Source organism: Phyllostomus discolor, chromosome 2 (assembly GCF_004126475.2).
Source record: "Phyllostomus discolor isolate MPI-MPIP mPhyDis1 chromosome 2, mPhyDis1.pri.v3, whole genome shotgun sequence".
NCBI classification, from domain to species: Eukaryota; Metazoa; Chordata; class Mammalia; order Chiroptera; family Phyllostomidae; genus Phyllostomus; species Phyllostomus discolor.
The window spans coordinates 124,723,089-124,747,617 of NC_040904.2; the positions used below are offsets into that span (position 1 = coordinate 124,723,089).

General features: G+C 50.2%; 1 protein-coding gene across 9 annotated transcripts in view; it reads right to left on the bottom strand.

The window, feature by feature from the left end:
• IQSEC3 (IQ motif and Sec7 domain ArfGEF 3) overlaps window positions 1-24,529 on the bottom strand; it is a 112,780-nt gene that overhangs the window by 16,722 nt on the left and 71,529 nt on the right. For all 9 annotated transcript variants that reach the window (XR_004901465.1, XR_004901463.1, XR_004901464.1 and 6 more), the window contains exons 5-7: window positions 22,409-22,570; window positions 7,122-7,244; window positions 6,455-6,621 (exon numbers count right to left, since the gene is read on the bottom strand). Coding sequence is in view for 6 of the 9 variants with exons in the window: in XM_028532832.2 (XP_028388633.1) it covers window positions 6,455-6,621; window positions 7,122-7,244; window positions 22,409-22,570 (452 nt within the window). In the remaining 3 variants the exon portion in view is untranslated. The remainder of the gene's footprint in view (window positions 1-6,454; window positions 6,622-7,121; window positions 7,245-22,408; window positions 22,571-24,529) is intronic.

The following is a 24,529-nucleotide window of genomic DNA, read 5'->3' on the forward strand; positions in this document are numbered from 1 at the left end:
TTCATAGTAATGGTACAACTCTGGTAACAAATATTATTAGCAGGAAATATAGCAAGAGGGTATATTGACTGGGTAGCTTGGTTGGTTAGAGCACCATCCTGATATGCCAAGGTTGCAGGTTCAATCTCTGGTCAGGGCACATACAAGAATCAACCAATGAATGCTGAAATAAGTGGGACAACAAATCCATGTTTCTTTCTCACTCTTTCTCTTTCCCTTCCTTGTTCTCTCTAAAATCAATCAAAAAGGTTTTTTTAAAGATTTTATTTATTTTTAGAGAGGGAAGGGAGGGAGAAAGAGAGAAACATCAATGTGCGGTTGCTGGGGGTCACGACCTGCAACCCAAGCATGTACCCTGACTGGGAATCGAACCTGCGACCCTTTGGTTTGCAGCCTGCACCCAATCCACTGAGCTATGCCAGCCAGGGCTAATCAAAAAGTTTTTTAAAAAGAAATATATCAACATGAAAACAAATTTCTTTGGAAGCAGAAATAGAGGCAATAAAAAAATTCTACTTTTTCTAAATCTTTAATGACAATATGTTTCTTTGATAAGAGGAAAAAATTGAAAATAAAGCAACTTTGGCAAGTGTCTTCAAAGGAGTTTTTGTACAACTGAAAGGACATTCACCTTCTATGAGCAACTCTCTGTATTAACTCTGCTTCTTCCACACCTGTACCTGGTTCTTTTTTTAGAGAGAGAGATTTTATTTATTTATTTGTTTGTTTGTTTATTTATTTATTTTTAGAGAGAGGCACCAATTGATTGCCTCTCTCACACCCCCAACCAGCACCTGACCTGCAACCCAGGCATGTGCCCTGACTAGGAATTGAACCAGTGATCTTTTGTATCACAGGTCAGTACTCAACCAACTAAGACACACCAGCCAGGGCTGTACCTGGTTTTTAAGGGTGAGCTAATCGGCGATGCAGCCTCTCTGGGGGCATGAGAGAAATAGGCTGGGGGCAAGAAAAAGCAGGACTCAAGACTGAATATACATAGGTTCCCAGGTAAAGATGGCAGGTTGCACACCTCTTTGTGAATATTCTGGTGAAAAGGAATTTTAAAAAGAGGCTACACCCACAAAGGCAAAGGATGAAGAAGCAGTGATGGCACCATGGGGCCTGAAAAGCAGGAGTGAATGAATGAATTAGCAAATCTAAGAAACCAGACATGGAAGCATGACAACTTAGAAGAGCTCTAGAATTGGTGGCAAAAGGATCTATTAAAGTGGAGGTGAAGGTGGGCTGGAAACAGGAAAATAGGTTGAAAATCTAGAAAACATTGAGACTTCCCTATCCCTTCCTCCACTGCAGCAGAACACTGAAGGTTAATCCTATGGAAGGGGTGAACCAGGAACTCCAGGCTGCAGGACCCCAAGCCCAGCCAAAGGTGGGAGTCTGTGCTGCATACTGGAAGATGGAACTGATGGCTACGTATTAAGAGACCCCCTCAACCCTGTGTACCTGCAAAGATCTGAGGATGCCAGCAGCCAGACTCATAGCTTCTGGACAACAGATTGGATATGTCTTTTCTGGGGAATCAACCAGCATAAGAGGAAACATATAAAGACACCGCAGTAGGGGTCCCCCAGTGGAACAGCTCATCTAAACCACCCCCTGAGAAAGTCCACCACTCCACAGCCCGCCTGTACTCAAAGAGAGTTTAATCAGCTGTGTAGTGGCTCACCCTTAAATAAAAATGGACAACCAAGTTCCATCAACTGTCTATGAGAAAGAAATATGGGAAAAACAGAGAGTGGAAGTCAGAAGAAATAGAGGCAAGCAGGAAGAAATTGAAACAAACAAGTAAAAACATATTATTAATACCTTCAGAGACATATAAGAAGATATTGCATTTACAATACAAAAATAAAATGCTATAAAAGAACATTTAGAGAAAAGAGTTATTGAACATGAAAAATGTGACAACAGAAATGAAAAGTTTAGTAAGAGATTTGAAAGGTAAAGCTGAGGGATACCTTCAAGAAAGTCAACAAGAAGACAAAGATGGCAGATAGAAAACCATAACAGTTAGAGAACCAAACTAGGAGATCTAACATCTGAATAAGAGTTCCAGAAAACAGTACAGAGAAAATGGAAGGGGGAAACAAATACCATATTCAGAAAACTTCCTACAATTGGAGAGCTTGTGTTTCTAAACTAGAGCAACAACCTGGTGCCTAGTACAATAGATGGAAAAAAATCAAAACAAAGGTCACAGCATGATGAAAATTCAGACACAAAGGACAAAGAGAAGAACCAATACATTTTCAGAGAGAGCAAGACAAAATAATAGCCAAAGGCCAGGAACTGGAACAATGGAGAATTCTTCAGCAGTGTCAGTCAGTTAAAAGCCAGTGGAGGAACACCTTCAGAGCTCTGAGTTCAGTGTTTCCAACCTGAATTCTCCTCCCAGCCAGACTCCCAGTCAAGAGTGAAGACAGCAAAAGATACATTCAGACACACAAGTTCTCAAAAAGTTTGCCTCCAGTATACCTTTTTTTTTCTGGAAAAAATGGTGAGTACCTTTCTCTGTCAAAGAGGAAGCTAGGAACTCTAGGAAAGAGGAATCCATTACAGGAACAAGGTGAAGGAGGCCCTCAGACAATGGTGAAGGGAGACGCCATCATGACGCCTGTGCACTGTGCAGATCAGAGCTAGAGGCTCCGGGAGAGATGCGTCCAGAAGATGAACCTCATAGAATACCTCCTGGAGCTCACTGTGTTTAGAGGGACTTGACACTTAAGGTGGAGAGTTTGGAGATAAATTAATGGCAGGTACATGGAGGTAAGCAAATAGACAAAGAATACAAGTGTTTAAGGAAAATAAAAATAGAAAGGATTTACAATCATTATATCTTCAAGACTTAGCTTTGGATTATGTTTACCTAGTTTTAATAACCTAACCTAAAGTCACAAAAATGATGCTACAACTATAGTGAGACTATAGGGCTTCGATGTGGTTTTAGTGGGGATGGGCTGGGGAAGGTGGATGAGAGAGCTAGACCCTTATATTCCCCAAGGAGAGACTGCTGTGGTCTGAATGTTTGTGCACCTGCCAAATTCATAAGTTGAAATCCTGATGCCCAAAGGTATTGGGGGTGGACCTTCAGAAGGTGCTTAAGTCAGGTGGGTTGAGCTCTCAAAAATGGGGTTGGTGCACTTATGAAAGAGACTCCCCAGAGCTCCCTCACCCCTTCCACCTGTGAGGACACAGTGAGAAGCATCAGCTAGAATCAGGAAGTGGGCTCTCACCAGACACGGAATCTGCTTGTGCCTTGACCTTGGACTTCCAGCACTTCCAGCCTCCAGCACTGTGAGAAGTATGTGTCTGTTGTTTATAACCTACCGAGGCTGCAGTATTTTGTTATAACAGCCAGAACAGACTAAGGCAGAAATTAATAGATAATACTTAAGCTTTTTAAAATGAATAAGTATGAAAGAAACCACATACCAAAGTGTACACATACTGTATAATCCCATTCATATAAAATTAAAAAATGGGCACAATTAGTCAATGTTGATGAAAGGAGAAAGTTTTACTCTTGGGCAGGGGTATTGGATGGAAAGGAACATGAAAGAATGTTCTGAGGTAAGGATAACAATCTCTATTCAGATCTGGGTGTGATTATATAGGTGTATAGGAATAAAAGCATTTGCCAGGATCTCAGATTTATAGACCTTACAGTATGCACTTTTATACCAATTAAAAAGGAATATGAAAAAAGAAGCAGAAGGAAGCATGGTGTTTAGTGAGGCAGAGGAAACCCAATGGAGAGCAAAAAAAAAAAAATGTGATTGCCTCTAAGAAAGAATGGTAAGAGGGGCAGGACTAATTTTTTTTTAGTAAGTCTTATAGAGTTTTTTGACTTTATTAAATTATGTTCACATGTAACTTTTATTTTTAAGATGCTAAAATAGGAAGCAATTAGCTGAGCACACATCACACCTTGCCAGTTTTCCTCGATACCTGCCAGGTGGCTCACCGTGTTAGTTAGAAGAGGACCTGTCTGGTAGATGCCATACGTCACCTGCAGGGCTGACTTAAACGGACCTAAGACTTAAAAGCCCTCATAAGTTGTGTAGTGGGGAGGGCTGTGCCATCTAGGCAGCAACTATGGTGCCAGGGGCCTGGAGGGGCCAGGGGCCCAGATCTGAATAGAGATTGTTATCCTTACCTCAGCCAATGGATGGCAGTACGTGCCGGGCATGGGGCACTGCCCAGGGGCACTTGCTGCTTGGTACAGGGCAGTGGCAGTGGCTCCTGGAAAGTCCCCACATGCCTGGAATGCAAGCAACCTCCCCAGGCTGCTATGTGTGACCAAGTCCAGGGAACAGTATCCAGTGCGCTTGGCTGCTGGAGTGACAATCTACAACTGGGCTCAGAAGCACAGAATTAGGGACTTCCAGCCAAGATGGAGGCATAGGTAGACACACTGTGCCTCTTTGTACAACCAAGATAGGGACAACAACAATTAGAAACAAAATAACAACCAGAACTGACAGAAAATTGAACTGTATGGAAGTTGGACAACCAAGAAGTTAAAATAGACACATTCATCCAGACAGGTAGGAGGGGCAGAGTCAGGCAGCCGAGCTCGGGTTGTGGCAGGGAGAGCAGGGAGCTTTGGGACCAGATGCACAAGGCATCCAGGGCTCGCTAGACCGCAGCGAGCAGACCCTGGGCACGCAAGCAGCAGCTGGCAGACCCTGGCTGAGGGGTGGCAACCAGCAGACCCAGCGAGGCGGCAATTGTGAAGCAAGGCACTGCGCGCAAACCAGATCACAGTGCTGGGAAATAGAGCCAAGGGACACTAATTGAAAACACCTGTGGGGGGTGGAGGCACAGGGAGAGACTCCCAGCCTCACAGGAGAGGTCCTTGGAAAGTCCCACAGGGTGCACAAGCCCACCCACACAGGAATTGGCACCAGAGGGGACCAGTTGCTTGGGGGAAGCTGCAGAAGGGACTGAGGTCCAACAGAGAGCAGAGAAAGTGCCATTGTTCCCTCTCGGACCCCGCCCCCATATAAATGTCACAACCCAGAGACTGGGGTGCCCTGCCCTGCTGACCACCTAAGGCTCCACCCCTCATATGTAACAGGTGCGACCAGACCAAAGGGGGGGGGCGGGGAGGGGAGATGGGTCAAACAGAAGTGAAAGCCACAGAACTGGTACCTTTAAGCAACTGAGAGATGGCCAACCTATCAGATGCACAGTTCAAAGCACTGGTGATCAGGATGCTCACAGAATTGGTTGATTTTGATCACAAATTAGATGAACAAATGAAGGCTACAATAAGTGAAATGAAGAAAAATGCACAGGGAACCAATAGTGATAGAATGAAAGCTGGGTCTCACATCAATGGAGTGGACCAGAAGGAAGAAAAAAAACATACAATCAGAAAAGAATGAAGAAATAAGAATTTAAAAAAATGAGGAGAGGCTTAGGAACCTCCAGGACATCTTTAAACAATCCAACATCTGAGTTATAGGGGTACCAGAAGGAGAAGAGGAAGAGCAACAAGTGGAAAACTTATCTGAACAAATAAAAGAGAACTTCCCCAATCTGGCAAAGGAAATAGACTTCCAGGAAGTCCAGGAAGCTCAGAGGTCCCAAAGAAGTTGGACCCAAGAAGAAACACACCAAGGCACACCATAATTACATTACCCAAGGTAAAAATGGAGAGAATCCTAGAAGCAGCAAGAGATAAGGAGACAGTAACCTACAAAGGAGTGCCCATCAGACTGTCAGCTGATTTCTCAAAAGATAACTTCCAGGCAAGAAGGGGCTGGAAAGAAGTATTCCAAGTCATGAAAGGCAAGGACCTACATCCAAGATTGCTCTATCCACCAAAGCTTTCATTTAGAATGGAAGGGCAGATAAAGTGCTTCCCAGATAAGGTCAAGTTAAAGGAGCACATCATCACCAAGCCCTTATTTTATGAAATGTTAAAGGGACTTATCTAAGAAAAAGAAGATAAAAAACATGTACAGTAAAATGACAGCAAACTCACAATTACTAACAACCACACCTAAAACAAAAACAAAAGCAATCTAAACAAACAACTAGAACAGGAACAGAACCACAGAAATGGAGATCACATGGAGGGTTATCAACAGGAGAGTGGGAGGAGGAGAGAGGGGGAAAAGGTACAGAGAATAAGTAGCATAGATGGTAGGTAGAAAATAGATGGGGGAGGGCAAGAGTAGTATGGGAAATGTAGAAGCTGAAGAACTTATGACACATGGACATGAACTAAAGGTGGGGAATGTGGGTGGGAAAGGGTGTGCAGGGTGGAGGGGAATGAAGGGAGGTAAGGGGACAACTATAATAGTATAATCATTAAAATATATTAAAAGAAAAACAAAAAAGAAGAAGAAGAAGCACAGAATTAGCACTAAACAGAACAGGCTGGAGCAGTTGTCTCACCCGCCTGCCCCCACATCCTCACCTCGAAGGTTTCTGATGAAGTCCTCCAGCATCATCTTCCGGTCAGGCTTAATATTGGGGCTGTACATGTCAGTGTTGAGAAGGATGATGGCGAAGGCCAGGATGAAGATGGTGTCAGGGTTGTGGAATTGCTGCACCACCTCGGGGTTGCACATGCAGTAGCGCTGGCTGTGGTGGGGGACACAGAGTGGGGGCTGAGGCCCCTCCTCCACCCTCCCCAGCTCTAGCAAGGCTTTAGGTCTGGGCAGCGCCCTCCCCTCCACCATCTCAGCCTCCCCATACTCTGTTGATTCCACCCACAGCCTGGCCCTCTCCCCTCTGAGGGGACAGGACAGGTGTCACACACCCATGGATCCCACGGCACCAGCCCTGCATAGATGCTCAGTAAAGATCTGTACATTGATGGGTGAGTGAGATGCACACAGGCCACCTGAGAGCTGCTCCATCTTGGAGAGCTCAGGGGACTCTGTCCCTTTTCTTTTCTTTCCCCTTTCTACCCAGCCCACCTCTCCCACCTCACCACGAGGGCTTCTCCCAGCCCTTGACTAACTCCCCAGCACCTCCAGCCCCCAGGCCCACAGCAGCTCTTCTTCCCCAGCCTCCACTGTGCCCCAGGTATACATTTCGAAGGGTGTTTGAAGGATGGGGGCTGCAGAAGGAAGTACTACCTGAAGGCCTCTATGAGCCGCTCCACTTTCTGGGCTTCCCCCTGCACGCGGATGTGGGCCTGGAACTTGCGCAGGGCCTCGTCCAGCTCCATGCTAGAGAAGTCCATCTCATCCACCACGCAGCTGAAGGCAGGAGGGAGGAGGATCATGAGGAGAGGTGGCTCCCAAACTTCCCCCATCTTGCTGGAGCTGAGGAGTGAGGTGTAGCCCACCAGTGGCTGGGAGACCCCACCCTGCTGGGGTAACAGAGGGCCTTTGGTCCCTGGGACCAACTAAGAGGAGGCTGGTGGGACCTCCCAAGCCTTACTCACCTGCCAGGTGTCTCCCTTTAATAAAGTAAGAGACCCTTTCCACACCTTTCATCTAAAATGATGGCCTGAGAGGCAGATGGCTGACTGTGGTACGAACCTGAAGCCCAGAGAGGCTAGCTGGTTGCCCAAGGCCATGGAGCCAGCAGGAGGCTGAATCTCCAAAGGCCAAGCCCTTTCTTCTCAACCTCAGAGCATCTCAGGGTCAGACAAAGGTTTAGGATGTATGTAAATGCAGCTTACTCCTGTATCCTTCCAGAGACCTGTTAGGAGTCCAAGTGTCACCCTAACTTCCCTTTCTAGGTCCCATTTGGTCTTCAAGGTGGTGGGACCTCCTCCTGCACTGTCCTCCAGTTCTGCCATAGGCTCCCAGGTCCTGCATGTGCATCCAAGAAGCCCCATCAATCAGGGGAAGACGTGGTCACTGAGAGGAAATGACAGATTGGCCTAACGTAGGAGGGGACAGTGTGAAAAACACAGCCAGACTCTGGGCCTGGGCTGAATGGAATTTTTTGTGACTTTAGTTTAGACTCACTTCTTGGAGCATCAGTTTCTTCTTCTGAGAAGGAGGTCAGAGTTCTGCTCCCCAAGGGTCCTTCTACCTCTGAAATGCCACCTAAAATCCTGGCGAGTTTGCCTCTGAATGTCTGCCTTTGGTGTATCGGGGAAGGAAGAAGTGGGGAGCACATCCCAGTCACCCCCACTAGGCAGTCTCATTTTTTCTTGGCCTGTTCCTGGGGGACCTTCTCTTCCACAGGGTCCTGCCTTGCCCTCCTTTGCTCCAGTACTGTGAGCAGCAAGGCAGAAATCTGGGCCTGGCTAAGCTGCAGGCCTAATTCTCCCCGAGAATTGAAAAGGCTTATACCTGCCAACAAGGCTCTGGGAGCTGATCCCTCTCCTCTTTGCACCCACGCTCTGTTCCAATCTCCACTCTCCTGGTCATTTTATGTCCAGCCGGTCACTGCCTTCTGCAGGTGAGCAGCCCCCACTCTGCTCCCATAGCCCCTGGGACTCTGCCACAGCGTCGTCATGACCCCAGGCATCAAGGTCTTGCACACTGCCTGGCTGCCAGCCCACGGAGGGCTTGAGCCCATGTGGCTCAGGACCCAGCAGCCATGGACCCAGAACGGTAGCTGCCCAAGCGGAGGGATGAGCCCTGAGCAGGCCCCACTCCCGCCATCATCCTGGCTCCTGTGTCGGCTCACTGCTTGTGCAGAGATCCTGACTCAGCTCTGCCTCTGCTCTGCTGTCAGTTTTCAGTGGAAAGCAAGTGGACATGCCTGCCTGGTGGTGATCGTGGACCACTCCTTTCAGGGGGACCACGGGGAGGAGAGCGTCCCCAAGGAAGCCTAGAGAGGAAAGAGCTGGTAGAGGCTCTGCTTCCCCAAGCCCAGGGCAGGGAGGACTGCCATCTTTGCTCTGGGAGCCTGTCCTCATCCTGGTCAAACCCAGCTTCCTCTCAGGCTCGTCCATCTGGATAGTGAGTGAGTGAAAGGGTGGGGTTGGGAGGGGGGACAAGAACTGGGCCCAAGCTCGAGAATTGTCAATGCCAGCATCTGGGCATTTGACACAAACAGTCGGGCAGTAGGGGCCTCTAGGTTCAGCCTGGTTTCTTGGCAGCCCTTTCACCTCTGGTGGAACATGAGCTCTGAGATCTGCATGCTGGTGCCCACATCTGCATGTCCCCATAGCCCAGCCCAGCCAGGAGTTATAAATCCAGCATGACTGAGCCGTAAAGGGATACTGTCTGTCCGGAGGAGGTGAACCAGTCAGTCTTGAGCCAGGGAGACAGGAGGGGGAGGGAGGAGGTAGAGACACAGAGACAGTGGGAGACACAGAGAGTTAAGTGAGAGAACAGATAGAACAAGGAAAGAGAGACAGAGGGAGAAAAGACACCCAAAAAGAGCAAAAGAGAGGCAAGGAGGTGAAGAGGGAGAGACAGAGTGACAAAAAGAGTGGAGAGATAACAACAGAAAAACAGAAAGAAGAGGAGAAAAAGGGAAGGGAGGGAGAGAGAGGCAGAGGAAGAAAGGAGGAGGGGGCAGTGGGAGAAGGGAGGCACAGAGGAGGAGGAGAAAGAGAAGGAGGAGGAGACACAGCTAGGACAAGACAAAAGCAATGACGGGAGTAACGGCAAACACTGGCCCTGGTGGGCCTGGCTATGAAGTGCGGGAGGGGAAGCCACATTGTAGCCTCTCACTCCAGGGACTCCCATCCTGACTCTTGCAAGGCCAAGGGAAAGGGCAATGAACTCCAGCCTGGCCAACCCTGTCTTTAGAGCCTGCCCCTCTGGTGGACCCCAGAATGACCCCTAGTTCCCTGGTCTGGCATCTAACTGGCTCACCTCCCAAGACTTGCCTCTGTCCTTTCCCTGCAGGCCCCTGAACCCTGAGATCCCATACCCTGCACCCCTCATCGGTGTCCCTTCCAGAGCCTCTGTGTGTGTGTCCTCTGCCCCAGCACTCAGGACAAGCCCTCACCCCAGAATGAGGAGGCAGGTGCCCAGAGGCCTAGCCACTGTGAGCAGTTGACAGGAGGAGGCAATGGAGCAGCTGAAAGAGGGTGGGGTCTGCTTGGCCAAGCACCACGGCCTAGTTTCCAGCTCTTCACTCAGGTGACACAAAGCCAGCTCACTCACTCGGGGCTGCAGCTAAAAGCTCCAGTTATGAGCCCAGAGCCTGTGAGTCAAGTGTTGGGATGGGAGACACAGCCCGGTAGAGAAGCACAGCCCACGAATGAGGAGTGCTACATAAATCAGTCACCACCACGGGGATGACGACTTCTGGGGAGGACACCAGGGCCTGGGGGCAGGACAGTCTGTACATCTCACATCTTTGGAAGGAGGCTTATTAAGATGTGTATCCCTGAACCCCACCCCAGACCTGCCGACCAGAATATCTGAAGGCGAGGCCTAGGAATCGGTGTTCTTCAAAGCTCTCCAGCCAGTTCTTACAGATTGAAAACTAACAGCTGAGCTGAGTGCAAGGGGAGGTGGGGGCCCAGCCCATGTGGAAGCTGTTAAAATGTGAGCCCAGTGACTCACAGGCTACCAGGGCAGCAGCTCATGGGGGCACAGGCATCCCCACCAGCTTTTGTGGGGGCTTCTTTTGTGGTGGGGATGGTGAAGGAAGGATGGATGGGGTTGCAGACAGATGCTACTCCCCCCTCCATGGACACACACATACTTCGTGCCTTCCTCCTTGCAATTGCTGCCACAGGGCAGCGGTGTTTAATGGACAGCTGGTGCCCTGGGGTTCTCGGATTCTAGGAGGAAAAACCTCAGTGTTTTCTGCAGAACCCCCAGACGGAAGGAAGAAGCTATGTTGGATGGTGGAAAGGCACTATTAGCCCCTAGCAGACAAATGTCTTCCACACTGTAGGCTCGGGTTGGACCAGACGGCCTCTCAGGACTCTCTGCACCCTGAGGCTCTCTGCCAAGGACCTGAGCAGAGACGGACCGCAGTCTGTCTCCACAGGCTCTGTAGGTGCTCTGGGATGGCAGGACACTGAGCATCAGTTCTGGTTGGCTTTGGAACACAGTTCACGATGACTGCTTCTCCCATGCCTCCCAGAGAACCTTCCTGGCGGGGCCTGTGCCTCCTGGGGCAGGTGGCTGGGCCAAGCCTGCGCTCTCCAGCAAACCTCAGGGGGTTCCGTCATCCTAGAATCACCCACTACCCTTGTCCCTCCCCACGGCATGATTTTTTCTCACCCCCAGGTAGAAGCCTCAGCCTGCGTCTTGACCTCTGCTGTCTCTCCTCTCCTCTCATCCTTTTCTGTTGCTTCTATTATTTTCTAGCACCTGCTACACTTAAAATCTCTCCTTCCCTATTTTCTTTGCGGCCCTGGAATTCCTGTGGGGAGCAGATTGTTGACAGTTCTTCAGATCTTTCCTGTTGCCTCCACCCAGAACAGCCAACCATCTCTCCTCTTTGATCGTCTTTAAGGTGAGAAAGAGCATGTGTTTCTGGGTGGCATTTTCTGGTGTGTAACCTCCCCATACTATGGAAGGCAAAACTGAGACCACAAAGGGGCTCGCTCCATGTTCCCACAGTTGCAAAGAGCAGGTATTTTGGCTTCCTGCTTGGGAGGGCTCTCCCCCGCTCAGAGCCCTCTCTACTTCACTGGGGGCGGGGGGGGGGGGGCCTAATGCTAGTGGTGAGGGCATCTTTCTGTACTCTCACTTACTGAGTACTGTTCTTACTGCCTCACTTAGTGTTTGATGACAATCTTCTCAGTCCTGTGATATTAACCATTATCCTGTTATTTTCCCATCCTGTTACTTTTTATTGTATGTATATAGGAAACTGGAGCTCGAGAGAGAAGTGGCCCTGCAGGGGGACTTTGTGCATCAAATTCCTTGCTGGCATCCCCAGGGCCAGGCAAACCTGCCCCCTCCCTCTCTCAACGTCTGGCCCTGATGTGTCTTCCTGGGGGCTGCTACCTTACCCAGATGCCTGATGGGAGCCTGTGAGGGGCCGAGGGGGGACAACGGCCACAGCCGGTCATGTGTGAGGAGCCACTTCATTGGCAGCAGTCAGCATGAGGCTGTGCGGCCACCCTGCAGTTTCAGAGCTGGCCGGGCACATGGGTCACAGCAGCGGACTAAATCCTTGACTTCCAACCTTCCCCTTTCTGGTCTGCCTTTCCTCCCTCCCTCCTTCCCTTTCTTACTCCTTTCCTCCCCTCTTCCTTTCCTTTCCTTCCTTTTCTCCCTTTCCTTCCTTCCTTCCATCCTCCCCCCTCCCTCTCTCCCTCTCTCCCTCCCTTTCTTCCTTCCTTCCAACATGCCTTTTGTGCCTCCTGTGTACAAGATGCCGTGCTGAGGACCTGGTGTAAGTACAAACAACACAAACACAGACACTGTCCTGACGAGACAGAAAATCTGAGTTTAAAGTAATCATTTCATTGTAAGTGTGACAAGTCCTATGTAGGCAAAAGCAGGGTTCCATGAGAGGACAAAGGAGACATAGTTTATTTTATTTTATATTAATATGCCTAGAGAGGCCTCTTCGAGGATATGACTAAGATTTGGAAGATGAGTAGGAGCTGACCAAGGGAAGAGCAGGAGTGGGGAGAGCATATGCCAAGGCCCTGTGGTAGCAAAGAACTTTCAAGGACCTAGAAAGGGTCAACGAGGTTGCAATGCAGAGAGTACAGGGGAGTATGGAGAATGACAGACTAAGGTGCTAGGAAGGTGGGCAGGGGCTTGACCAGTCAAGAGCTTTGTGAGTCTCAAGAAAAATTTTGGAGTTTATAATGAACACAGTGGGAGACGATGGAAGGGTATAAGTAGAGGAGCAATATGATCCAGTTTGTTTTAAGAAGTCTTCTCTGGCTGTTGGGAGAGAATGAACAGAAAATGGAGGGCAGGGAACAAGAAAGAAGCAGGGGCCCAGCTAGGTGCCACTGTGGAGGGCCAAGTTAGAGAAGACGGGGTTTGGGCTATGGTGGAAGCAGTGGAGACACGCTGAATGGACAATCTGAGATACGTCTTGTAGAAAGACCACGTGGAACTGGGTGATGGAGGGAAGTGGGAAGTGAGGAAATGGAGGAGTCAGTGACGAGTCTCAGGGCTCTGGCTTGGCACCTGGGAGCCTGGTGCTCATTTTCAGGGTGAGCTGATGATAGGGTGGACACAGGTGCTGGAGGAGAGATGGAGACTTCAGTTTTGGACACCCCAAGTTTGAGATGTTCTTTCATACAGTATCAATTTTTCCTCTCTACTAAATCATTCTCATTAGCACCTAAATTCTTTTCTATTTTACGAATTAAAACCCTGCTTTGACCTTTTGCTTTCTAGAACCTACTCTTTTTCTCTGTAACTCTTTAGAGCCAGACTTCTAGAAGCCACCCCTCCCATGCTGACTCCACTTTCTCAATCCCATTCACTTTCACCCAGCTCCAGCCAAACAGCTACCCAAAGCATTCTGTTAACCCTCTTGTCAAGGCCACCACCGGCTGCCACATTGCCAAGTCGAATGGCACGTTCCCAAGTCCAATGTCCTCATTCTACCAGTCTCTTGGCAGCCCTGACGTGGTTAATCACTCCACACCTAAAACACTCCTCTCTCTTGCTTCCACCACACCACTCTCCCCTAGGTTACTCCTTCCTCTTGGAGGCGCCCTCCCCTGTCACAGGTCTCCTCCTCCTTTTCCACCTGGCCTCTAACGGGGGGCTGGGCACTAGGCTCCCTTCTCCCCTTGACTGCTTTTCTCTAAGTGGCTTCGCCCATTCCAAGCGCTCTCAATGCCAATTGCATGCTGACCACTCTTGTGTTTATCTCTTGTGATGAGTTCACCTTTACTACTTTATTACTGGTCACTAACTAGTTATGGTTCTTTTTGGTTGATCTGTATTGTTTATAAAAGTCCATGTTCAGTAGCCGTGTTGCTGTGTGTGGAGGGCTCATGTAAACTCAACTCTGTGCATTTGACTGGAACTTAATGAGCCCGCTTCTGAGTCCTGCCCGTGGAATGTGTCTGGGTGCTCTTGTCTGACTGTCAGTCATGAGCAATATTCACATGGCCACAGGCTATGCTAGCATCTCTTGAAGAGGACTCAAGTTGTATGTACTTTGTTTTACTTGGCATTTAATATTCTAACTTGTTCTCAGTAAATATTTGATGATGTATGGTTTGAGGAATTCTTCAGATTCAAGTCCCCAAACCCAGCATCTTCCTCCCCTCCAGAACAGAAGATACATGGACATTTACGTAGTATAATTTGCACACGTTCCTGTCCTGGGCCTGAAACACAAACGTACCATGTGCAGAGACTGAGTGCCCTGAGATCTCAGTGGCTCAGCAGGCTGTCCACTGGGATCTGGCCACCAGGCCCACTGCTTCTCCATACCTCTGGGCTCCACCGACTCCTACCCTCCCTGAGGCCACTGCTGCGACTGCTGTTTAGGGCATCATTCTCTCTACAACATGACTGCAATAGCCTCCTAACCAGCCTCACTGCCTCTAAATCATCTCCAGAACAACCCTTGTAAAATACCATTGGGCCTCTCACTCACTCCTCGGATTATATTTTTTCAAGGGCTTCCCACGTCCCACATAGGAAACCTGGGTTCCTCAGCAAACCAACCAGGCCCTGCTAGCTTCCCGGCTTCTTCTGCCCCTTTGGCACACTGGCTCCCCTCCTGCTGGCTCACTATCCCGACTCCACACTTTGGCACACACTGTTCTTTCTTCCTGCCGCTCAACCCCGACCTTGCAAGTCTCTGATTAGTTGTCAGTCTCTCCAGGAGTCTTCCTTGACCCCACCGAACCCTGGACATGTCTTCTGTCTACCACTGCACTTGTGTCCTGTGTCTTAACATTTCCCCGCCTGTCTTCCCACCAGGCTATTGCTCCTGCAGGAAGAGGCAGTGCTCTGAATCGCTGCATCTCTGCCATACATGTGAATCCAATAAACATTTGTAGGATGAGTGAATGAGTGAGACCCTGAGCAACGTAGTTGGCTGGGGAAGGAACCCAGTGGCCAGTGCCTTTGGAAGCCCTGCCTGGTGATCCAGGATGGCTGGGCCTACTGGCCTGCTGTGCAGTATCATCTGGAGCTGACCTGACACTTAGATAAGCTGCTAGGGACATGGGCCCGTAGATTCCAGATGGCAGGCAGCATGGCAGTGTGGAGTGCACGTCCTTCCCTCTTCCCTCAGCTGCACAGGCAAATGAGTGATGAGATCTGGGCAAACTGGGGCTGATGAGATGGCTTCCACCTGAGCTTGTCTGGACCTGCCTCAGCAGGGGCCACTGATGGGCTAGTGCATCGTGAGTGGTGTGGGGCGGTTTCCGCTCAGGCCTCCCTCTTTCCTGTGGGCATCTGGGTGTCTGCAGCAGCTGCAGCAAGTACCCCACAAGGGCGGGGGAAACATCAGCACAGATGTTCCCTACATCTGTATGTAGAGGGATAATTGAGAAAAAAATGGCTCAACACTGATCTGTGTGTGGAATCACTTGGTATTGCAGGTAGATCAAAATGACCTCTGATCAAAATGAATTTCGTCATCTCGGCTTTTTTTGTGACTGTAAGACAGTGTCTGACAGACAAAGGAACTGGTAGGGAGCTGAAACTAGGTAATGATAGCTGCAAGGACCTCTAACTGGCCGGAAGAGAGAGAAGAGATCTGGAAGGTGAGGTGCAGGCCAAGACCAGATGGAGGCGTGTGCGCTGCAGACCTGGGACCTGTGGTCTGGGTAGGAACTGACTTCAGGTCAGGAGGAGGGTGGGAAACAAAGCTGCCCAGTACCATGGGATGTAGAAAACCTTGTTTTATTTCTGTGGTTCTGGGCTCATACAACTCAACTGAGGGATACTTTTCAACTGAAAAGTATCCCCATTCTCCAGAAAGTTATTTTTGTTGGTCAGAACTCATAACATGGCCAACAAAGGTCAGGGCTTTTCAGAAAAGTGCAAAGTGGCTGAGAAAATTGAGCTGAAGGAAGCTGATGCAGGAGGACCTGCAGCATTTCTGGTGACGACAGGAGGACAAAGAAAATCTTGTTTGAGGGGGCTCAGGAGAGATGGCTGCCAGTCACACCTTGAAGATTCAGGAACCAAAAGAACTCAGCTTCAACTACCCAATCACATTAGAAGTCAGTGTGGATTCCTGAGATGATTTTTCTTTTGCTGGGCCTGGCAGCTTCTCTGATTGCCCTCGGATCTCAAACTTGAGTGGGCATCCAAATCACCTGGCAGGCTCGTTAACACACAAAGTGCTGGCCCCAGAGTTGCTGATGCAGCGGGTATGCAGTGTGGTCTGAGAATTGATGCCGCAATCAAGTTTCCAGGTGCTGCTGCTGTTGCTGCTGCTGCCGATGTGTGGGGCCACATCTGAGGACCACTGCTCTGTGAGTGACAGTGGGTGAGATGAGACATCAGGTGTTTGGTGTCAGGTGCCCCTGGGTTTGAATCTGGTTTCTGTCATTCAGCTGTTCAGTCACTTAGCCTCTCTGTGCCTCACTTTCCCCATCTGTAGAATGGAGCTGATACCTATAACACCTCATGGGCAGAGTGGCAGAGTTTTAAAGGAGACAATGTATGTAGAGTTCCTAGCATAGAACAGGGCTTAATAAATGATAGTTTTCATTATGTACCTGGAAACCAAGTCTGAATTGACATGCCAAGTAAGTAAGAGGACTTGAAGTTCCTTCCCTCCAGCACAGGTATTAAGGCCCTTTCCCTCACCACCAGTCACCTCTGCCCGAAATCACACCATTAGACATGCCCACTGACCCTTTAAACCATACAGACACCAGAGAGAGGAAACTGAATCTGGCCCAGACGTCATGAGATTTGTGGGTCAGTTTCCTGGGCCTGCTTTCTTCTCGGATGAGAGGGTCAGAGCAAAGCAAATAAAAGTGACTCAAAGGATAGTGCCCGATTCCATTCCATTCTCTGCCACTGGCCAGGGGACTGTCTTTTCCTCTCTCTGAGCCTCGATTTCTACCTGGGTGAAACGAGAGGGCTGGGCTAGCAGAACATCCAAGGGGCCTCCCGGTGCACGATTCACACTGACAGGGACTGTAAGGGCATCATGTCCGCACTTCTCTGGGGATGAAGTGCAGAGGCAGGACGACGTAGGCCTCAGAACTCAGGTTATGGAACATTCTGCCTGGCTTCAGATCTCAGCCATCGGCTAGTTGTGTGGCTGTGGACAAGCTACCTAGCTTCTGCTCCTCAGTTCCTTCACTTGGCACAGTTCCACAGCACTCACCTCAGACTTGCTGTGAAGCGGAAATGAGGTTTTGTGTGTTATGGGCCTTGGAACAGTGCCTGCTGACACAGCAAATGCTCGATATTATATGTGAGCTGTCATTGTTATTTCTCAAGGCCTGCTCACTCATTGACAGTCCCCCTAAAAGCCCCCTGGAGAGGGGAACTCCCAGGAAGCCTCTTCTTAAGTCCCACTTCTAAGGGTGGCCAGTTTCAGCCACACCTGAATATCACATGGGGCTTGAGACATACTCCTCCAGGACTAGGGCCTGAGTCACCAGGAAGGAATTGGGTGGTAGGTATGTTCATTTTGGGGAAAAGCCCAGTTTGTATGATAATGTGACCAAGCCAAAAGGAGTCTCAACTCTGGACTTATTCACCCCACACTTGGGGTCCCAAGATCTCCACAGGAGTAAATGGCTCTTAAATGCTCATGACTGTTTACTGTTAAGGGGAATCTTTCATCTATGTGTTGTGTGTGTGTATCTGTGTGTGTGGGGGGGGGGTAGTAGGTGAGGGGGTAGGTGGATGGGTAGGATGGGGATGGGGGAATGGCACTGGAGAGGTGTGAGGTCAAGGCCATAAACCCCAAAACATCACTTTTAGAAGAGATCCCCTCCTTCCATTCCTCTGAGTGGTGGCAGGGTCTAGTTTTCAGAGCAGTGGAAATAACCCCAAAGTCTCTATCCCTTTCTGCCTCGGGCCTCTCTCCACCCTCCCCCAGACGCATCAGGGTCTGCTTGGCCCCAGCAGACTCCCGTCTTCCACGTGGAATTCCTCAGGAACAAGGTAACCGTTCCGAGGCCCCACACGGCACTACGGCAGGATGTTCTCAAATAATTTCTCCTACCGATGAAAGGCCAGAGCCTTCCAGCCTGTTGAATTTGACAGACAATCTGTCTTCATTTCTGAATGTCCCCTAAAAAGAACAAATCTGTTACACGCTGGCCAACATATTTCAATGGAAATGAAATAATGAAATCTGACTAAAATGTCAAACTGTAATCTCTAACAAAGCATGAAGTAGACACAGAGAAAAGGAACACTTGGGAAATTTCCTTCTGGCAGCTCACACCAAAAGCTGCCCTTCGTGCATTCCCATGGAAATCACAGACGCCGACACCCTCTGTGTGTGAGATCCACAATGGGAGAGACCACTCAGGCCAGGAAAGAGACTCCTCACTGCCACCACAGCACAGACCCCATTCACCGGCCTTCAGTCCTGCTGCAGCGAATGTTTCAGAAAGGAAATAGAGCAGAGCCAAATTTCCCAGCCATGTGAAAACTGAGAGGGAGAAGCTCTCAGGCCCACAGGGTCCTAATCCCAGCTGCTGTCTGGATCCTGCTGCTGGGCCAGCCACTGCCCTTCTCTCCTCAGCACTGGGAGGACTTCCCCAGAGTCCAGCCTGGTCCCCAAATAAGCTCCCTCCCTTCCCCAGAAGCCCAGAAGTTCTCGCTGTCTGGGGAGAATTTGGTCTCAAACCAAACCTGAGGAGTCTGTGGTTTTCCTGTGTTAGGGGTGGGGTGTGTGTGTGTCGGGGTGGGGGGGGGGAAGGTATCTATCTAATGCCTTGTGCTTTCAAGTGGGAAAGATAATAATAGAAATAGCTAACGTTTTTAAAAGATCTTTCTAAGCGTCAGGTGCTGAGTTAAGTAATTTATATGTATTTAAAAGATCTAATTTATATTATTCCCACTTGACCAATGAAAGTAAGACTGGTTTCTCCTTAAAAAATCAAAACACCCTTTCCAGGTAAACACTAGTGGACATGATCCTTTGAGCTCAGAATGCCTTCTATTATTATTCAAATAAAGCCTGGTTGAACACATTCCTCCTTGGAATGTGTCTTCTATGGAAGTAGGACACAAAGGGAAGGAGAGGTCAGCTTCTACGAGGCCCGAGGGCCTGATTCTGGAGGCAAATGTTACTGCTTCTGTGATGCTCAGACATAGGTCAGCGCTGAGGCAGATGCTAATAGCCCTTCTTCCTGTCCCCACAGGCAAAAGAGTTGGGATGGGTCTCAGGGGTCCCACCCTTTCCCCTTCCAGAGGCTTTCAGCCTCTCCCCTTCCTGTCCGGCTGCTTCTTGGAGAGTGCTGTGGCTTGGGTTGTCTCAGTCTCCAAGGGGATGGGTGATTTATGTCCTTTTACCCAGCAAACAGCTTTGTACAGAACGGATGCAACTCGCTGAATGTCACCAGGCGGGGGCACAGGAGCTGTGTAGAATCCCAATGAAGCTTTCCAGGCCTGGGCAAAATGGCACCAGTGACTTTTCTTATTCTGTGTTTTCTCTGGTGAGAGTAAGAAATAGGCAGAGGATCCTGAAAGGTGTCCAGGATGGTTGGCTTGAGAAGCAGGGAAATGCCAAACCCCCAGCGCCTGGCTCCCCCGCTAGTGCCTGCCTCTTCCTGCTGCGCCACCTTCTCTCTTCTGGCACTTTGCTGAGAGACAAAGCAGGTGGTCAGCACACTGTGGACTCGGGGGAGGAGGGCTCCTTTCTGTGTGCAGAGGCTGAACACGCTGGGACCTCAGAGCCCAGGGCTTGCGTGGCTGCAGAACAAAGCACGAGGGGCCAAGGCAGTCACTGGGGTAGAACTGGAGCTCAGTTTTGTCCTGGGTCTTGCTCAAACTCACAATGTCCACTGGAACTTGATTGGTTCCCCTGCCTCCCTTTCCAGGCTTCTCCGTTCTTCTTTCCAGTTGATGCCCGGGTCTGTAAGTTCCTTGAGGCCATGAGCTATTCCTCCCTCCACATCTCACGCTCCCCCTGCCCCCACACTGGACCACCAGCTCAGCCCCATTTCCTACACAGTCAAGGTAGGCACTCAGTGTTTACTGAGTGGATGATGAATGGTCTCCCTGTTCTCCCATGAGCTCTGGTGCCCCAGCACTTCCCTGGAGCCTGAGGGATGCTCCGGCAGGGTGACAAAGCATGGTCTCCACATTTAGGGCAAGCGGTCCTGCACAATGCCAGTGGGCTACAAATGCAATGAGCAATGGGAAAAATGATAGCTTCACAGGGGTTGGAGGGACCTCTGAGATCACACAGCCCAACCCTCTCACTTTACAGGTAAGAAAACTGAGGCCTAGAGGACAAGTGCTCCCATAAGTTACGCAGCATGCTAGGAGCAGAGCCAGGTGCAGAGGTGGGCCCTTCCTCTGAGGTGCAGCCATCTCTCCAACCGACCACACTGCCTCCTCATCCCAGGCCTGAGCCTGCCTCAGCTGCCAGACCAGTCCTCAGCCCTGGTCCCCTGCCAGCACAGGCTGCACGGCTGGTCTCAGTCTCCAGCCCACATGCTCAGTCTCCCAGGGAAGATGGCAATTAGTTTTCATTGTGCTGGGCTGCATGACCTGGGCTGGAGAAGAACCATGTGTTCCCAGCGTTCTAGGTCAATGTGAGCCTGACAGGTTAAAATTCCAGGGCCAGGTGATGTGGGGACTGGGGAGGCAGAAGAGAATAGAGCAGACAGTCAGGGACTGCCAGTGAAACAGTCACCTCTGTCCTCAGAGCGCAGGGACAAAGCAGAATCACCCAGGAGGTGTGGGGCAGTCCGAAAGAACAGAACCATAGGGCATGACACAGCCGCTCACTCTCCTACAGAGTGGAAAAGGGACAAACGCCACTGAAAAAGCCTTGAGAGGTGACCCAAATGGAGACAAAACAGGGGAAGGAAGGTGCCTGGAAAACTCCATCTTTCTCCTCTTTCTGCCATTTCTCAGGGCGCCGTCAGCAGGGCTGGTAGTGAAGCGTAAGAGGAGCCAGAGGCAGAAGAAAGGAGGGTGACAGGGAAATGCCCACATTCATCAGCTTACTTTCCTTTGTGAGGCACTCAGAGCACGTCAGCCATCAGATCTGAGGGGGACAGCAAATTGTCCAAAGCCACTGAGAGTTAGAGGCAGGAGGAGCTGCATCCTGGGGATTCCACAGTCCCTCAGACGGATCCAAGCCCCCACTCTCTGACTGCACTCAGTTAAACAACCATCCCAACAGTGTATTTAGGAATGTGACAAGGATTCCAGAGGGCAACTGGTCCACCCCTTATAACCGAGCATCCCCACTCTGTAGGCACAACCATGTAGGCCCAAAGGGCAGTGACTTGTCAGAAGACACAGCACCAAGACTGCTCCTTAAACTGAGCCAGGTTTCTGAGCTTCCACTCTAGGGACATCAGCAACCTTGCCAGCTAGACTGGGTGACTCCCACGCTTCCAAACCCTTGATGGGGAGCCCTCTGCCCCTGTGTAGCAGGCCTTTGCTGCTCCAAGAGCCAGGACAAAAAGGAGAGGCTCCGCTAGGACCCCGGGGGGACAGTTCTGCTGACTGTATCCAAGGAGAAAGGGGGGAGGGAAGTGGGGGTGACTCCCTACAGAATGATGACCTTCAAGAACAACTGACCTTAGGGACCAAGTGGAAGAGAGAGGGAACATCTGGGGAGTAATGGGGCTTGGAGCACACTTCCTGGGGCCTCACCCTCTCTTTGCCAGGGGAAGGCTGCTCCAAGGCCCTGCTGCTCAGCCCCAAGTGATGCCACTTCTGCCCTGCAGCTCCGGCCTGTTTACACCCACAAAGTGGCACACTAGCAGAGGCAGCCCCCGCGCCCCACCCCTCCTCCCATCTATTTGGCTTTACAGTAATTTTCTTGGATTGTTCTGATTTAGGTGGTCAGTGTATCGTTGTGGTATTTTCCTGTTTTAAAAACCTTCAGTCGAACCCGTTCATTTTTCTGTCTCATATTTGCCTCCACTGATATGAAACTGATCCTGGGTGGGGAATAGGCAGATGCTTGTGGGGCCCCAAGGGCTGGACGGGTGGCAGGGACAGGGTGGACTGAGGAGCAGACCCCCAGGGGGAGACGGCCCCAGCACGGGCCGTTCTCTCCTTTTCCAGGCTCATTCTCTTGCCCCTGAGGGTGGCCTATCTGTCTCCTTTGACTATTTCTGTGCCGATGGCACCCTGCACACAACGTGCTCAATGAAAAACAGACTTTCCAGGGGAAACGGGCTGATCAGAAGGCAGGTATGGACTAAAGACCATGGGGGTTATGGGTCCTGGGACCAAGCAAAGAGCTGCTTGGTAGGGAGAGGATTTCTGGGAAATGGACAAGACTGCAGATGCCCCTCTCTCTTCCCTGAGTCCTTCTGCAGCTGAGGACCCTGGCTCTTCCAGACATCCTGGGCAGGTGAGGGGGAATGGAGGGAGGGGGCAGGGAGCCTGGGGTGGAAGAGGAACCCGGAGATAAGCAGGGCACTCACTCCAGCACATCGTGGTTGAACTGCTTCTTGCTGTTGCCCAGGAACTCTCCAATCATTTGCCGGCTGAGGCCTTTACGCTGGAGCAGGAAATGGGCCACTCCGATGGGGGTGTCAGGGATGAAGCCACGAGAGATCAGGAACTGGATGCCTTTGTCGGGGTTTCTGGGGGTATGGATGGGGGTGGGGAGGAGTAGAGAGTGAGTCAAGGCCATCCATGATTTCTTTTCCTGTTCTTCTAGCCCACAGAATCCATGAACAGTGCCAGGAGGTCCTTGGAAAGAATTCTCAGGAAATGCCAGGACTCCTCCTGTTGCAGAGGGGTTCCCCACTGCAAGCACGTTTCACGAGGGCCACAGTCTCCTGAACCTCCCCACACAGGAGTGAAGATAGTGTGGGGTGGGAAGGGGGGAAGGGGAGGACTAGCCAAGTACAGTGAATTCCAGAGCAGGAGAAGAGGTGTTTTCTCTCTTCCCGTCTCACTCCCCCTGGATCTCACCCTGAGGTCCCCAAGGCCTGCCAAGAGGTCCCCAGGGTCTTTTCTATCTGTGTCCTGTTGCCTATAGCCACCCTGAAATCCGGAGAGGATGAGATTGGTGAACAGCGGTGAGATCTCCCCCACAGCCCTTTTCCCCGTGGATGGTGGAGATACAAGAATCGTGCTCTGCAGCATTTACTTTCCCAGGCCGAGTCTCTGTATGTGGGTATGGGTGTGGGTGCTGTGTCTTAAGGCAACTGTGCCCACGGTGTGGTCTGCAAATCCACACTGCTCCCTAGACTGTTTGTCACTGCTCCAGGAGAAGGTAAGGGAAGAAACAGAGAGTAAGCATTTTGAACCTTTTATAACAGGAGTCCCCAACCCCAGGGCCCCGGGCTGTTAGGAACTGGCTGCACGGGAAGGTCACCTGAGCTCGGCTCCTTCTCTCCCCTTCCATGTTCCAGGAAGCTGGTCCCTGGTGCCAAAAACATTGGAAACTGCTGTTTTATAGTACTTTGACACTTTCAGGACAACCAAGCATGTGATTGTTTTTCTAGCAGTTCATTTTCATTGTATTTTGCACAAGAATTGACCCACAATGTATCAGGTACAAACCCAAACTAGTCCTTCACTACAGATAGTGTGAGAACCACTGTCTTAAGGGATCTGAGTATCTGTATGAGCATCTGTGTGCATGCCTAAGTGATGACGTCGTGGATGTGTCAGATGGGGGCTACGCTCACCAGAGGGCAGCCTGACGCAAAAGAAAGAGCAATGGACCGGGAGTCTGACAGATCCGGCTCAGCCGTCTGCTGCCTACCAGCTGTTTCACAGGGTGCAGCTCGCCTCCCTAGTGTGAGCCTGCTTCCTTTCTATAAAATCGCAAAACAACACTAACTCTAATATTGTCGGAAGAGTGCAGATGCTATTCTCCCTGCGATATGTGCTTCTTGAAACCAGGCGATGTGTCTTACTCACCCATAAGGCCATGGTGCCTGGCACTCAGTAAGTAACATGCGTGTGGGCAGGAGGGATATTGTGCTTCCTGGTTCAGGGCTATGAGAAGGGCTGAGTGGAGGGTGGGGACCAGGGCCTCACATGCTTGTAGCTTCCACGTGTGAGCCCACTCTTCCTGCCACCAACCACATCATTCCGGTAGCAAGGAAAGGTCCAGGTGGGGACTCTGACAGTCATTCATTCCTCTCCTTCCGTTCCCCCGTTCTCTTTGTACTGCACCTCTGCTTGCTTCACACTCTCTTCCTGTCTCTCTCTCCCGCTTTGTCCTGCCAGCTCTGCTTTCCACCTGCACTCGCCAACGTGGGCCTCTTCTCTCTCCCCCACCCAGTCCTTCATTCACCTTTCCTCGTGTTTTGCTTTGCCCGCTGTCTGTTTCTGCTCTTCATCAACCCCACAGGATTGCTGTGTGTTCCTAACTTCATATCCTACCAGAATGATTTCTGCTCAATCCTAGTTACCTGTGCTATTATTTACCTAAAATTGTATTTTTATTTATATCCTCTCACTTTTCAAAACCTAGCTTCATCTGAAGCAGTAATAGTGATGAAAACAAGGATTTGAAATGTTATTTTGTTCCTATTTTTAAAAATAAATTAATAACAATTAAAACTAAAATCTGTATTTGTAGC